The sequence below is a fragment of the Mercenaria mercenaria genome, chromosome 16 (assembly GCF_021730395.1).
Source record: "Mercenaria mercenaria strain notata chromosome 16, MADL_Memer_1, whole genome shotgun sequence".
NCBI lineage: Eukaryota > Metazoa > Mollusca > Bivalvia > Venerida > Veneridae > Mercenaria > Mercenaria mercenaria.
Genome location: NC_069376.1, coordinates 72,267,629 through 72,285,260, shown reverse-complemented (window position 1 = coordinate 72,285,260; position 17,632 = coordinate 72,267,629). Strand labels below are relative to the sequence as shown.

Genomic DNA, 17,632 nt, shown 5'->3' with positions numbered 1-17,632 from the left:
ACACGACCCCTACTGACTTTTGGGTCACCAGGTCAAAGGTCAAGGTCAAAGGTCAAGGCGCTGCAGGGGCATTTGTCTTCATTAGTGACAGCTCCTGTTTAATGTAATTAGTATTTTTTACACGGGGAAGGAATGAATTTATGATTGGAAGTCTGAGAAATCAACAATTGTCGGCCGACCGTACCGCCAGTTTTATACTTCAGTAAGCGTCTGTTGATTTGATCACGATTGATCAAGTCTGCAAACGCTTTGAAATAAGATAACGCGCTAACACGAGCTGACGCAAGATTATCACCAGCTGCCATTCTGTGTATTTTGTAGTTCTTTGATGAAATGAAATGTAAAGATACAACTTTTTTTGAAAGGTAGAAAGAATTTGTATTATTAGCAGTTGTGCATAAAAGTGTACAGATATAATTATGTTTAGAAAAGCTATTTCCTGCAATAGTCCCTATTTTCTAAGCAAATCAGAAATTATATTAGAAAAAGGGCATATAACAATTATACTACATATATTACCTTAGTTTGGTTGGTATGTCAATTATATCTTAACATCTGTGCTTTAAAAAGTTTCAAGAGATTCTCATTAAATGTGTCATTCACAGGAGTCAAGTCTGTACCTCTAAGGTGAAGGTCACAGACAGGGACACATTGTTAAGGGTTAGGGTAACAAGCAGTTTAATTACCATGCTCTGTAACTGAACATATCTTGGGGCATTGGTCACTTATTGGCCACATCTCATTTTTAATGATACATAAATTTCAAATGTGTTTTCTAATTATAGACTTTGAACCCAGATTTCTAAGAAAAAAGAGGTCATACTATGAGGAAGAATTAGACTGGAAAAAGAGACTCATTGGTAAATATTGATTTTAGCTTGACTTTTCAAAGAACAGTGTCCGTATCAGCATCTCGATTTGGTTTAGTTTTTGTATGTAAACGGGTATCTTAGTAACCACTTGTTGGAATGAATTAAAACTTCACATACTTATTTACTGTGATAAATTGACTTGCATTGCACAGGCTCCATAACACTACAGTGAAACACCGCTCGCTCGAGGTCGCAAGGGGATGAGCAAAATGCTCGAGTTATCCATGGTTTCGAGCGACCCAAACATTGACCAACATACGAGGAAAATTGAAGTTTGTTTTACCAATTGTCATCGAGATCATTTGCAGAGGAAACCGTGATGCGTAATCATAACACACTCGTGACGTTTTCACAAAAACATATTGCAAAGTAACGTTATTTATGATAGATCGTAAATGGCACATGTGAAGAAACAGCTAAGACATTTTATTTTCATGTTTTTTGGGTTTTTTTATTTTAAATACTGTAATCGAATTCGCAATTTTCTTCTCCAAATTAAGATCTCATAATTATTGTCTCAATTTTATGAAAAGACTATCTTATTTCCTTTATCTGCGTGCAAACAACTGTTGATTAAAATATTAAGACCTCATAATTATCTCCTCGATCCCGCAGAAAAAAGTAATAATTAATAACAATTTTGATCAGTTAAATTTTTCTTCCACCTTTCATCAATAATTAATCTCATTATCAGGTCAAATATACCGACAATTATACATTTAAGTTAGTCGGGGAATAGACCATGCAATTCTCACGGCGTGCGAAAATTTTAAATTAACCGATACATTCTGACCGCCGAAGGTGTGAAAAATTTTGACACCTCTGCTCGAGTTTGCCATAAGCAACAAAGAGCAAATTAATACACAGGGACCAGGTGTCATGCTCGAGCGATCGAGTTATTGATGCTCGACCCAGCCATGGTAATTTCACATAGAAAATAGAAGGAAATCGGCCGGGACCACATGAATTGCTCGAGCGAGCCCGGGTGCTCGAGTCATCGATGCTCGAGCGAGCGGAGTTTCACTGTATTTTGCTTTTTACAAAATTATGCTCTTTTTTTTTTACTTAGAAATTTTTGGTTAAGTTTTTGTTTGTAAGCAGGTATCTCAGAACCCACTAATGGGAATGGATTGAAACTTCACACACTTGTTACAAAATATATCATGATAATGTACCTCTAAATTTAGTAGAGTTAATAGTTTTACACTCATTAACTATTTCTTTAATTTATTACAGCACAACAGCTAGAAAACAATAGACAGCGATGTAGATTTTACCCAAATAACACATTTGCTTGTGACCGTGATCTTACAAGAGATCCAGAGAAATGGGAAAGTCATAAACTACAACTTGATGAGATGATTGAAGAAACCAGGAAACGATTGAGGAATCTTAAGGTAGTTTTTATACGCCCGGGACGTTTTATGTTATGACACTGGTGTCCGTCCTTCCATTAGCAATTTCATGTTCACTCTGTAACTCTTGAACCCCTTGATGGATTTCGAAGAAACTTGTCACAAATGTTCACCACATCTAGACAACGCGCAGAGCACATGTTTTGGATGGCTTGCTTCAATGTCAAGGTCACACTTAGGTGTCAAATGTCATATGACTTTGTTTCGTGTCCGCTCTGTAACTCTTGAACTGCTTGAAGGATTTAAAAGAAACTTGGCACAAATGTTCACCACATCGAGATTTTGGATGGCTCACTTCAAGGTCAAGGTCACACTTAGGGCAGAATCCTTTGTGTCCAGCATGATAAAGGTTAAAGATCTTTGATACTGTTTAAATAAAGAACAACAGAATTATTTTTGTGTACAGAAATTAGTTAAGCTTGATTGTTATAAAAGCTTTAAATCTGTATAATTACTTTCAAATCCGCTTCCTGGTAAAACAAATACTAGTATCTGTCTGTCATGACCCTGGTGGGGCTTGAACCCATGACCTCTGGGTTGAATGGCTGACATCCCAAATACAAGACCACCACTCTTGTTTATTTATTTATTTGTTTATTTATTTATTCATTTCAGAAAATAAGAAAGAATATGAAAAAGCAGAAAAAGAAGTTAAAGAGAGACAAGAACCAGTATAGCAGCAATGGTTATCAGCACAGTTTTGACAATGACTTCCCAGAAGAAGATGATTATGATGATGAAGATAGTGAAGACTACAATGATGCCGAGAACTTCGGTGATGAGGAGTGTAACTGTGATGAAGATTTTGAACTTCCACCTGAATTGTCAGGGTATGTAATTACAAGTACAATTTGGGGTATTTTACTTGTAATTGTGATGTAAATCACAAATACTTTTTGTATTTCTGGTATTTTGAGTGAACTTGTGAGGTAAATTGTACTTTCTTAGTTGAATTTGTGTATTATTGTAAAAAAAATGTTTGAATGGACTTAAATTCTTAATTGATAAAATGTTATGGTTGGTCATTGAGAGTCATGATGTAAATTGCAATTTTTAAAGTTTCTTTGTGGAATTGTAAAGTAAACTGTGAATACTATTTGAAGGGTTTTAATTGTTATTGTGACTTAAATTATGGGTATCTTTCTTAGAAATTTAAGCATAATTGTATTGAAAATTTTTGACTGGTCAGGGATATGTTTGATGTAAGTTATACTATCTAGAGATTTTTGGAATTGTAATTTTTGGGTGATTTTGAATGTAATTATGATAAAATGTATCAAATAGATTTGTGCTTCCACCCAAATACATGTAGTATAGGCTTGTTTTACTGTAAATAATATGCTGTTTTGGTAAAAACTGAGCGTAGATGTGATGTAAATGGTTCAAGTAGATTAAAATTTTCAGCAGAATTGTCAGAGTGGGTTGTAAATTAATTCTGGAGCAATTTTGGAATATTGTAAAGGTAATGATTTTCAGTTTGACAATTACTGATAGATTTTACTTGTATATATTATAATGATGATTCCAGGTACGGTGACAATGTTTTTGATAATGAGGACGACTCCTCGGAGGAATATAATGTACAGGCTTACAACACGGGGAAGAAAGGAAGAAACTGTAATCACGATGACTTGAAATGTACAACACATCACAACGGTCATTGGAAAACACCACCTTACTGGAACCGTACGTTATTTAGAAAATAATGTATTGAAAAACAGTCTTTAAACGTTATTAATGCAACAAAATAGGTTGTACATTCGTGGAATAATTTCCGAGGGCGTAGTAGCTGATTTTGGTGTATTAATTTAGGTCATCTTCCAAATTTGTTCAAATGGGTACACTTGACCTCTTGTAGGGGCTGTTAGAACTAAAATTAGACAAAAATCTTTAAATGACTCCTTCTCATGAACCACTTGACAGGTCTTCATCAAACTTGGTTTGTAGCATCATTGTATTGGTTCTGCTTTGCCCCATTTAGAGATCACAAGAGCTAAAAATCGAACAATTTTTAGCTCATCTGATTTTTTGAAAAAAAATGATGAGTTATTGTCATCACTTATCAAAGCTATTGCTTTGAAACTTGGAATACTTGTTCACCATCATAAGCTGACCCTGTATAAGAAAAGAAACATAACTCCATCTTGCTTTTTGCAAGATTTATGGCCCCTTTTGTATTTAGAAAATATCAGATTTCTTGGTTAAGTTTGATGTTTAGGTCAACTTTTCTCCTAAACTATCAAAGCTATTGCTTTGAAACTTGGAATACTTGTTCACCATCATAAGCAGACCCTGTACATCAAGAAACATAACTCCATCTTGCTTTTTGCAAGATTTATTGCCCCTTTTGAACTTAGAAAATCAGTTTTCTTGGTTAAGTTTTATGTTTAGGTCAGCTTTTATCCTAAACTATCAAAGCTATTGCTTTAAAACTTGCAACACTTGTTCACCATCATAAGTTGACCCTGTACAGCAAGAAACATAACTCCATCTTGCTTTTTGCAAGATTTATGGCCCCTTTTGGACTTAGAAAATATCAGATTTCTTGGTTAAGTTTTATGTTTAGGTCAACTTTTTCTCTTAAACTATCAAAGCTATTGCTTTGAAACTTGCAACACTTCTTGACCATCATAAGCTGACCCTGTACAGCAAGCAACATAACTCCATCCTGCTTTTTGCAATAATTATTGCCCCTTTTGGACTTAGAAAATCATTTTCTTGGTTGAGTATTATGTTTAAGTCAACTTTTCTCATAAACTATCAAAGCTATTGCTTTAAAACTTGCAACAGTTTTTCACCATCATAAGTGGACACTGAACATCAAGAAACATAACTCTGTCCTGCTTTTTGCAAGAATGATGGCCCTTTTTAGACTTAGAAAATCATGGGTAGGACAATATTTCTATTACACAAAAAAAATCAGATGAGCGTCAGCACCCGCAAGGCGGTGCTCTTGTTTAAGCAACTTCTTATCATGAACAAGTTCTTATCTAGTAGTTTGTTCTAATAGTTACCTACACATTGTTTGGCCATCACAGCAAAATACAGAGAAAAAAAATAAATAACTTTTAAATAACTGCTTATCTTATGTTAACTAAACTTGTTCAGAAGGTCAGTGACCTCTTCAGATGAGCGACATTGGACTTCTGTTTTAAGAACCATCTTGAAAGAGGTTGATGGTTCTACCAAGAGGCAGTGCTTGAAATAAAGTCCAGAGTAGAACCTGGGATCTCCAACTATTAAAGCTGGAAAGTCTCTATATAACAGTAAGATTTCTGTGTCACTTTAAACTCAACAAGATAGGTAAATTGTACAGGACTGTAACCTATGAACCATACAGAAAGTGCAAAGTACAAAATGTTGCAATACATTATTCTACATTTTTCAGTTGGTCCATTTTGTTTCTGTACGAATGCAGTAACCAATACATACTGGTGTTTGCGCACAGTGAATGAAACACATGATTTCCTGTACTGTGAATTCATTGACAGTTTTCTCAGTTACTACGATTTCAAAACTGATCCATATCAGGTACGTACATTTTGTTTTGTCAGTTGTCAGTAACCATTGTCAGTTATCATTGACCTTTGTTGGTTGCCAGACTGTTGTCATTTGTTATTGACTATTGTCAGTTGTTGGTGATTTAATTTTGACAGTATTTTTAGCTCACCTGTCACATAGTGACAAGGTGAGCTTTTGTGATCACGCAGCGTCCGTCGTCCGTCCGTGCGTGCGTCCGTAAACTTTTGCTTGTGACCACTCTAGAGGTCACATTTTTTGTGGGATCTTTATGAAAGTTGGTCAGAATGTTCATCTTGATGATATCTAGGTCAAGTTCGAAACTGGGTCATGTGCCGTCAAAAACTAGGTCAGTAGGTCTAAAAATAGAAAAACCTTGTGACCTCTCTAAAGGCCATATATTTCACAAGATCTTCATGATAATTGGTCAGAACGTTCACCTTGATGATATCTAGGTCAGTTCGAAACTGGGTCACGTGCCTTCAAAAACTAGGTCAGTAGGTCTAAAAATAGAAAAACCTTGTGACCTCTCTAGAGGCCATATATTTCACAAGATCTTCATGAAAATTGGTCAGAACGATGATATCTAGGTCAAGTTCGAAACTGGGTCACGTGCCATCAAAAACTAGGTCAGTAGGTCAAATAATAGAAAGATCTTCATGAAACTTGGTCAGAACGTTCACCTTGATGATATCTAGGTCAGTTCGAAACTGGGTCACGTGCCTTCAAAAACTAGGTCAGTAGGTCTAAAAATAGAAAAACCTTGTGACCTCTCTAGAGGCCATATATTTCACAAGATCTTCATGAATATTGGTCAGAACGATGATATCTAGGTCAAGTTCGAAACTGGGTCACGTGCCATCAAAAACTAGGTCAGTAGGTCAAATAATAGAAAAACCTTGTGACCTCTCTAAAGGCCATATTTTTCATTGGATTTGTATGAAAGTTGGTCTGAATGTTCATCTTGATGATATCTAGGTCAAGTTCCAAACTGGGTCACGTGCCTTCAAAATCTAGGTCAGTAGGTCTAAAAATAGAAAAACCTTGTGACCTCTTTAGAGGCCATATATTTCACGAGATCTTCATTAAAATTGGTCAGATTGTTCACCTTGATGATATCTAGGTCAAGTTCAAAAGTGGGTTACATGCCGTCAAAAACTAGGTCAGTAGGTCAAATAATAGAAAAACCTTGTGACATCTCTAGAGGCCATATTTTTCATGGGATCTGTATGAAAGTTGGTCTGAATGTTTATCTTGATGATGTATATGTCAGATTATAAACTGGGTCAACTGCGATCAAAAACTAGGTCAGTAGGTCTTGAAATAGAAAAACCTTGTGACCTCTCTAGAGGCCATACTCTTGAATGGATCTTCATGAAAATTGGTCAGAATGTTTGCCTTGATGATATCTAGATCAAGTTTGAAACTAGGTCACGTGCCTTAGAAAACTAGGTCTGTAGGTCAAATAATAAAAAAACCTTGTGACCTCTCTAGAGGCCATACTTTTCACGGGAACTTTATGAAAATTGGTCAGAATGTTCATCTTGATGATATCTAGGTCAAGTTTGAAACTGGGTCAACTGCGGTCAAAAACTAGGTCAGTAGGTCTAAAATTATTAAAATCCTTTGACCTCTCTAGAGGCCATATTTTACAGTGGATATTCATGAAAATTGATCTGAATGTTCACCTTGATGATATCTAGGTCAGTTTCGAAACTGGGTCACATGCGGTCAAAAACTAGGCCAGTAGGTATAAAAATAGAAAAACCTTGTGACCGCTCTAGAGGCCATATTTTTCATGAAATCTTCATGAAAATTAGTGAGAATGTTCACCTTGATGATATCTAGGTAATCGAGGGGCCTCCGTGGCCGAGTGGTAAGAGTCGTTGACTTCAAACCATTTGCCCCTCATCGATGTGGGTTCGAAACCTCATTTGGGGCGTAGAATTCTTCACGTGAGGAAGCCATCCAGCTGGCTTACGGAAGGTCGGTGGTTCCACCCAGGTGCCCGCTCGTGATGAAATAGTGCACGGAGGGGCACCTGGGGTCTTCCTCCACCATTAAAGCTGGAAAGTCGCCATATGACCTAAAATTGTGTCGGTGCGACGTTAAACCCAACAAAAAAATAAATAAATATCTAGGTAAAGTTCGAAACAGGATCACGTACCTTTGAAAACTAGGTCAATAGGTCAAATAATAGAAAAACCTTGTGACCTCTCTAGAGACCATATTTTTCAATGGATCTTCATGAAAATTGGTCAGAATTTTTATCTTGATAATATCTAGGTCAAGTTCAAAACTGGGTCACATGAGCTCAAAAACTAGGTCACTATGTCAAATAATAGAAAAAACGACGTCATACTCAAAATTGGGTCATGTGGGAAGAGGTGAGCGATTCAGGACCATCATGGTCCTCTTGTTTGTCAATTGTCACTGACCTTTGTTAAATAGTTCCTTCTGTTGTCAGTAATAGTCCATAAAAGAAGCATGTGTTTCATTTTGTCAGTGACTATTACCAGTGATCTTTGTCAGGTAGGTATTCATTCTCTAATTAATACTTCTATAGTATATTTCAAATTATCTATTTAAGAAGTGCATATTTTTTTTTATCTTTGTTGTTAAACAGCTTTGTCAGATTGGTGTGTACTTTACAGATTGACACTTCTTGACTCATCCATCTATGTTGATTCAACTCAAATTTGTAGAACAAGAAAACAGTTTTGAGACACTTTCCTCACCACCATTGCTTACTTCTAGCATCATACTATAAATATATACTTCAGATTCTGCTGTAGGCCAGTCAAAAGCAGACAATAGTGCAGGTCAACAATTTCGGCTAGTTTTGCCTCAAAATTTTGTAGCCTGAAATATGTATTTAGCTCTGTTTTCATCAAATATTAGCAAGTGGATGAGTTAGACTATGCCATGCAATTAAGTGCTATTTATGTGCAAGATATCATAAAAACTACCAGAACTAGATTTCTGACAATGGTATCAACACACTGTCACAGAAATTTCAATTTTACTATACACTGCCCCATTAATGTCATAAATTTCATTGACGTAACAAAATAAAATGTCATACACTTCGATAGACTCACAAGAATGATAAGATCTCTTTTACAAAATTAAGTTAATGTATTGTTTTAGTAAGATTCAGATGTATTCTTAATTAAAAGGATAATATAAAAGGACAATACAAATGGTAGTTAAATGTTTTTCCTATAACCACAAGTGATATTTAAATGTTCCTCCTGTCATCACAAATGCCAGTTAAATGTTTCTGGCATCACCACAAGTGGTAGTTAAATGTTGCTCACACCACCACAAAATTAATGTCAGTTAAATGTTCTTTATATCACCACAAGTGATAGTTAAATTAACAAATAATCAAGGCCTTCGAGTTGTTTATTGTCTGATTTACCACGGTTCAGAGTTCAGATGCGTAGGAATTGAACCACCAGGGCGTTAGCCCGAGTAGTTTAATACTGAAGCATCTGAACGATGAACCGTGGTAAATTAGACGATAAATAACAAGAAGGCCTTGATTGTTTTCATTCTGACATGCTCATTGATATATTTTAATAGATATTATACTGGACTTCGTTTACCTGAAGAGTAATGTATCGAACGTCATGCGGCAATATGACGTCATAATTGACGTCACAATGCTCTCTTACCGGCCCGCACGTCAACCGTTGTTTATCGCAGAATATATAGAGCTTGATTTTCTTCTTTGTTTAACTGGAAAACAAATCGAATCATGTTAGAATGTTCGTTATATCACCAAATGTGTTCATTGTATCATCACAAGTGGTAGTTTAATGTTTCTCCTATGATCACAAGTTGTAGTTTAATGTTTCTCCTATGATCACAAGTTGTAGTTTAAAAGTGGTTCTCCTATTGTCACAAGTGGTAGTAAAATGTTCCTCTCATAATCAGAAGTGGTTGTTAAATGTTTTTTTCCAAGATCACAGATTTTATTTTTAAATTTCCCCCCTACCAACACAAATAAGTTAAAAATGTTCCTTCTACCACCAAAAGTGTTAGTGAACTGTTCCTCCTGTGATCAGAAATGATTGTTAATTTTTCCTCATTTGATCACAAGTGATTGTATAATGTTCCTGCTATGATCGCAAGAAGTAGAGAAAATATTCCTTTTGCATTATAGTATGGAATGATATTTTTCAGCTAGAAAATAAGATTACAAGATTAGATTATGGAATAATGCAGCAGTTACATGAAGAATTATCAGAGCTGAGAAGATGTGAAGGATGGAAGCAGTGTAGCAGGAAGAAAGATGACAGTAAGTTAATTCAAGTAGTAATTTTATCAGAACGTGTTGATGGCTTGTGCTTTGTCCAAACATAAATACTGCATATGTGTTTCATTACATTGGATAAAATTTTCAAAGTTTTGCTTTCTCCATATCACATATTAGTTACAACAGTACTTAATTTGTGGTTTAGCTTGATCAGAAATTTTCAATAATTTGTAGCATGATCTGTGACAATCAACACTTGGTGGATGTTGTAAGAAAATCCTATTTATTATAATCTTAGAGTCCTTTCTATTGCTTTAGAAATAGGTACATGATGAATGGTCACGGAAAAGTCATATCAGCTCGTAGGTGGAACCAAAAACTTGTATTAGCCTCAAGTAGTGACATCATAACAGTGTCATGTCAAAACAGTTTGGCATTGAACATAATTTAAAACCAAAATGCTGAAAAAAGTGATCAACTACAAATCTTTGGATTTGATTTCTCTTCTTAAGTAACCTTCAGTTATTAAACACCTGTAGCCCTGTGGATGAAGTCAATATGAGGAGTGACACCAACCTTCGGCTATGCCCTCTGTGGATATATGACTTTTTTCAGGTTGAAAAGTCCATATCAACCTCATCCACAGTTTAACACTTACTCTGCTAAATTTCTCCCCAGAAGAGATAGAGAGAAATCAGTTTTAGATACAGGCCTGTCCGGCTAACTTACAGGGTTCATACAGCCAGACTGACAAAAAATTCAAGGGGTTTTCAAGGAGTTTTCAAGGACTTTTATTACGTTTTCAAGGATAAGCAAAAATTGAACAAGCACATATTACACACGAAATGACTGGCATACAATTGTTGAACACTTCTTATATCCAAAATGACTATCACGTGATTTAAGTTTTTCTATAAAGTTCCAATTTGCAATTGATCAACATTTTATCACACACAAAATGACTAGCAAACAATTGATCAACACTTCTTACATCAACAGCGACTTATCATGTCATATAAGATCAAGTTTTAGGTGCCTCTGGCTGCTGGGGGCAAAGGTGGAATAGTAAACACAATATTAGTGGCCATGGGTGACTCGATCAGGTACATTTTTCTTGTGCTTCTCAGACTTGACGTGCGATTTCAGCGCCGATTCACCCATTGAACTAATGTCAATAACTTTGTTACAATATTTGCACATGGCTTTCCATTTGTTTTCATGCTCGACCAGACATGGATAGGATACAAGCCACTTTTTGTTGAAAATACATGACATTTTCTTCTATATCGGTAACGGAAATGGTGTCCGTAATTTTTACACATTGTAATTTTCCTAGTCCCAGTCTGTTTAAAACCCGTATCGTACGATACACATAGGTTATGTAGACATAAAACAAAGCGTCTTTTATGATCTATTTTTATTAAGCTGACCAAAATTTCTGAAGAAGGAAATTCAAGGACTTTTATCATAAAATCAAGCACTTTTCAAGCAGTTTTCAAGGCAAGAAACGAATTAAAGGAGTTTTAAGGAGGTTTTTGCAAATTCAAGCACTTTTCATCTAGCAGCTTGAAATTCAAGGAGTTTTCAAGTCTGTGCGAACCCTGACTTAGCCTGGCCCTTTGCAAATAGACAGTCTGGTTCTTTAATGTGCCCGGTGTATAGCACCAATACATGCACAGCTGTCTTTCCTGGGAAGAACCAGTACAGGCCTCTTAGTTAGGTGGGAGACACTCAAGAGCATCTCAGAAATTTCCAGTGCCTGGTCCAAGATTCGAATCCTGGACCTCTGGATTGACAGTCAAGCGTGTTACCACTAGACCACCGGCCAAGCTAATTGAATAAGGGAATATGCAATATAGGGATAATTTTAAAGTTAAACCTTTCGAATCTGCATATATTTTACATTTTACTTTTACAATTTTAGATAACACAGAGAAAAAGCGACGTAGACGGCGGCGGAAAGTAAAATCTCATCACCGTAGAAGAAGGAAGAGATTACTGGCATAGACTACTGCTGATCTTTAAAAACTGTTAATGTCTAATTTACAGAATCTTTCAGAAAAATTGTATGTCTGATTTTTAGGATTTTGTCCTGAAAAACATAATTATGTGTTATTGATAGAAGTTTTTCAGAAAAGAAACATTATTCTTTATTTATCGATTTACTATTGAAAAAAATCTGTCAGATGTATAGTATGTTATCAACAAAAAAGGTGATGACTTTTTGATGGAGTCTTGTGAGAAAAATATATGTCTGATTTATAGGCTTTTCTTAGTAAAAAAAAAATTGTTGGAATGATATTTTCATTACACAAAAATATTACAGGTATTTGAAAGGTTCTTGTCATATAAAAATTATAAGTCTGATTTATAGAATGTTGGCAGAAAAAAATCATCTGATTGATAGAACCCTGCCTTAAAGAAAAGAATGTCTGATCTATAGATATATTTCTCAGAAAACAAATATGTTTGATGTTTAGGATCTTGTCTGTAAAATATTGTGTGGGATTCATAGAATTTTGTCAGAACAGGTATATTTGGTTGATAGACTCTTGGAAGTTAATCTACTACTAATAAATCAAGCCTTGTTAGATGATGAGTAACTTCTATTTGATAGAATCCTGTTTTAAAAGTATTGTATTTTATTAAATTAATCCGACTTCATGCCAGTCATTTCATTGCATTAATATAAGGCCAGTATTTTGTTGTAATATCAGAAAATCCTTTGTGTATAACAGTGAATGCACCTCAGAAACGTAATGTTATCATTTTATATACCAGATTAACCCATAGCCTGCTAAATTTCTATAATGGACTGGTCCATCATTCAATTTTGGCAATATCATTTATCATTCGAAGGGGTGTTCACTGAAAATTTACTGACTGAATAGCGAACAATGGTTTGCACTGGTCACAAAGGCAGAATCACTTGTGGCCAGCAGGCTAAAGATTAACGAGTAACAGTCAAAGAGTGTAGATTCACACTTGTATATTTTAATAAACATCTTGTGTGTCAAATTCATTACCAAACTTAGAGATACACATTTACAAAATACTTGTAACATACGAATTTTGTAGTTCAGAATGTGTGCTGTGTAATTAATAACTCAATTTATTGCATTAGTCCAAGATCTGTGAAATGATTTATGATAAAACAAGAAAGAACATAGAGTGACATCTTGCAAAGTGTCATGATAACCAAATGAGATCTTGTTTATCAATGAAGAGGCTTTATTTCCAATTTACTTAAATAAGTGTCTGGGTGTTTGCTAAACTGATCAAGGTGATTTCATGAGAATATGGCCAGTTTATGATTTTGTTGTTTATTATTTCTTTGCACAAGTTAAAGTGTTTGAGAGGGATAGGGTGATGTTTCTACCAAAGGTGTTTGAGGGGTGGGGGGATGTTGTTTTTACCAAAGGTGTTTGAGAGAGAGAGGGTGATGTTTCTACCAAAGGTGTTTGAGAGAAAGTTGGGAGGTGATGTTTCTTTTGCCATATATGTTAGGGAGGGAAGTTGTGTGATGGTGTTTCTCCCGAGGAAGTTTGAGAGGGAGGGGTGATGTTGTTTTATACCAAAGAGGGGAAAATATGATGTTTTTGCACAAAGGGGCAAAACAATACTAAATTAAGTATTTTAGACAAAAATATTTGTTACTAGAAATGGCAATGTTTACTGGAAATATTTTTGTTGTGTGAAGTTCGTAATGTTTTAGAATGTTTATATATTATCATGATATATAGTATGTAACTTTTTTTTCTTTAAACCAAAGTTTTCTCATATTTATATTATGTACTTTAATACTTCTTTATTATTGATAGATCAAAATAGACTTTTATTGACTTAACAGGTTTTTTCTATAGAAATTTTCATTCTTCCCAAACAAAAAAATTTGCTTCTAATATTGAAGCAAATGTACAATAAAGGTTTGAAATTTTCTATAGAAAATACTGAATTATGTGTTACATACAGTGAAACCTGTCTAGGCAGACACCTCTGTTAAGCAACCACTTTTCTTAAGCAGTCACATTTGCTGTTTCTCATTTCTATATTTTCAGAGCAAATTAACCTGTAGTAAGCAACAACCTGTCTTAAAAGGTCACTTTTGCTCCTTCCTCTGACTGACTGCTTAAGACAGGTTTGACTGTATATGTATTATGTATTTTATCTTAATGTCATTTTTTAATGAAACTGCTGTTATAATGTTGTGTTGATACTATGTGTATATAGAATACATGCATATACTATACATTTAATATCATTGATTTAAATATGTAATAGGGCTGTAATTGAGTTGCAGTTTTACCTAATCTTGTCCATGTGACTTAAAACTTTACCAGATAAATATGTAGGAAAGAGCACAATGCTACCAGGCAAAATGTAGAAAGTATGATCCTTGGGTAAGGTCAGCTTCTTAGTTTATACTAATTTATTTTAGCTCAGTTGTGATGAAAGCTTTAAGCTTATTTAAACCACTCTCAAGTCCACTTCCTGGAAAAACCAGTACTGGTGTCATATGAGAAGTCATGGTCGTGACCTCAGTGGGGCTCGAACCCACAACCCCCGGCTGAGCTTCTTGAAGTGAGATTTGTCACCCATTAAATGGACATGCCTCCAGCAAAACAACATAATTCTAGGAACAGATTGCAGCATATATGAAATTTAATTAAAAAAAAGACATAAATTAAAAATCCACGAGTATAACATAAATTACAGCTAAATTTCTTTTTTGTATAGCATATTTATCACATGACTAATACAGTTTTGTTTTCGCATATTTTACAGACAATAATTTTTATAAATACATATTACTGTAACTATTTAAAATTACTGACAAATGAAAGTACTGTCTTGGTAAAATGTGGCATAAGTCCTGGAGGTGTGCCTGTTTAGATGTTGCCAGACATGTTCTTTGGTGTGTGTTGCTCATACCTACCAGGAGATATTGCATCTGTCTTGCTTTGATGTTACACATGTAGTTTAACCTTTACCCTGCTAAATTTCTAAAATGGACTGGTCCATCTTTCAATTTGGACAGAGCCATTAACTGTTAAAAGGGGTGCTTACCAAAAGATACTGACTGAATGGCGAACAGTGCAGATCTTGAGCAGACTGCATGGATGTGCAGGCTGATCATGATCTACACTGGTTGCAAAGGCAGAATCATGTCCAGCATGATAAGGGTTAATACATGTATTGTTTTACCTGTGCAAATAGCAAAACAAAATATTTGTAGAATTAGATCTAGTTGGTAAAAACTCCAATAAAAATGGTTAACTGTCTTCTAAAGATTATGTGTTTGTTCAAAACAACTAATTTCTTTGTTATTTTTATTGTCCCCCACCTTTTTCAAAGAAAAAATGGGGGACATAGAACTGGACTGTCTGTCCTTATGTCCACTCCACACACCTTGTGTCTGGTCCATAACCCTGCCATCCCTCTAGGGGTTTTGAAATTACTTTGCACAAATGAACACTGTTATGAGACAACATGTAGCGCGTAAGACCAAGACCCCAGATTCTAAGGTCAAGGTCACATTTGGAAGTCAAAGACTTCAGGTGGTTGATAACTGCGATGAATAGATTGATATTCAAATAACTTGGCATAGTCAACATAAGAAAACAGTATGTCACATGCAAGACCCAGACTGCTAGCTCAGAGGTCAAGGTCAGACTTGGAGATAAAAGATTTTTTGTCTGTAACATTTTAGTGGATGGATAGATATTCAAATGACTTGGCATAAATATTCACCATTACAGGATGACATGTCATGTGCAAGACCAAGACCTCAAGCTCAAAGGTCAAGGTCAAAGGGGCCAAAGTTAACTTTCATTTATTGTTGGTATGTATATAATTATGATTAAGTACAACACATGTATTTTTTCCATTTTCACACTAATTAAAAAATTTAGTTATATTCAAAGTAAGTTCTTTTATATTGGCAGATATAAAAACAATTAACAATTGTAGATGTCCAGAATGCATATTCAGGCATAAGTTTATAAGTTATTGTATATATTGCTAAACAGTTACTTGATAGATTGCAATACATCATGTTATTTTTAGCTGAGAAATACAATGCAGCTCTGTGCATTAACTTACACTGGTGTTAATTTTCACTTGTATGTAGTTTAAAAAAGTGCCACAGGAATGTTGCCTCCCATAGTTCTACATGAGTAATTATAGATTTCAAGACTAATTATCTCTTCATCAAATATATGATATATATTAATTGTGTGATGTTAGAATTTATATAGTGGCAGAGGACTTTGTATTGGCAGGCAATATGTTTTTTAAAAATGGCCCTAGACAGAGGACATTGGTAACTCTGTTACAGTTTCTTGTATAATATAATTTTATATTTAAGATGATACGAGTAATGGAAATACATTATACTAGATGTGATGTGATCACAATACATTTATGTTCATTGTTCAGTTAATGCACAAATGTTATCAATTAACTTGTAACCCTTATTACATTCGTATATTTTACAGTAAAGTGTATGTTACATGCAGAATTCCCTCTTGCAAGGATGCTACCTAGCAGGCTTGTATGGGTCCGTGGCCTGCCTCAGCCTAAGATAATGACCATGCATGATGCATAAAGGGTCTTCACCATTAAAAGATGGCCAGTTTTCAAAATGATCAAAGTGTTAGTCTGATGGAAGAAGGCAAAATAAAGAAAAGCAAATTTTTTTGTTAATAAAGTGTTTGGAATATTAATACCAGTATTGAGAACTTTGCTTCGTTTTGAACAGTAACTTTACTCATACTGTTGTTCCAACGTATTTAAAATAAAGACAGCAAGATTGAACATTGTTGTCTCTCCCATTGAAATGGTAGTTGACATTTAATTTGAATTTTAAGTTTTAATTTATTTTTCAGTTTCAGACATCCATCATATACATTTCAGTGTAAATTGTATACAAATACAAATGCATTTTGTTTCTTGAAAACCATTGTTGTTGTTTCTTTTCTGTCGTGTACATCATAACCAGGTGTCTCCTTCATTGTGTGTTGAATGGGTATAAAGTTTAACAATTTATTACTAGACATTTTAAATGTCTTCAAATTACTTTGAATTTCAATGTTTTAACGAATTGTTACTGTAGGTGAAATACATGTTGTGTTATAATTTTACAGTAGATGTTTTATTAAGGTACCATCTGTACACAGTTATAGAATACTTAAGAAATATTTATGATATTACTTGAACAGAAGGTTCAGGGTGATCAAGCTATTAATATATAGGTTGTTAGTCTGGTGTCCTTCGCTCATGATGAAAAGTTAACATAAACATATCTCCTATAAAACTACTTGTCAAAATTACGCCAATCCTGGCAAAGTCCTCTTCCATGTTTGTTCAGTCAGTTCTGCTTGACTCCTTTTACGGGCCGCTGCACTAAGGCTAAAAATGGAAAACATTAAACAAGTTCTTCTCAAGAACTGCTTTATGGATCTTCATCAAACTTGGTCTCCAGCTTGTAAGGTCCTCTCCTAAATTTTTCAAATGGGGACTCTTGACCCCTTTTTGATGACCCCTTTTAGAGGCCACTAGAG

At 34.8% G+C, this 17,632-nt stretch overlaps 1 protein-coding gene across 4 annotated transcripts in view; it reads left to right on the top strand.

The window, feature by feature from the left end:
- The window catches only part of LOC123541303 (extracellular sulfatase Sulf-1-like), a 78,445-nt gene extending 62,421 nt beyond the window's left edge, over positions 1-16,024 (top strand). For all 4 annotated transcript variants that reach the window (XM_053527375.1, XM_053527378.1, XM_053527376.1 and 1 more), the window contains 7 exons: positions 786-860; positions 2,109-2,269; positions 2,903-3,117; positions 3,816-3,973; positions 5,676-5,818; positions 9,998-10,112; positions 11,995-16,024. In XM_053527375.1, coding sequence (XP_053383350.1) covers positions 786-860; positions 2,109-2,269; positions 2,903-3,117; positions 3,816-3,973; positions 5,676-5,818; positions 9,998-10,112; positions 11,995-12,077 — 950 coding nt within the window. In that variant the 3' untranslated portion in view covers positions 12,078-16,024. The remainder of the gene's footprint in view (positions 1-785; positions 861-2,108; positions 2,270-2,902; positions 3,118-3,815; positions 3,974-5,675; positions 5,819-9,997; positions 10,113-11,994) is intronic.
- The last annotated feature ends 1,608 nt before the right edge of the window (positions 16,025-17,632 follow it).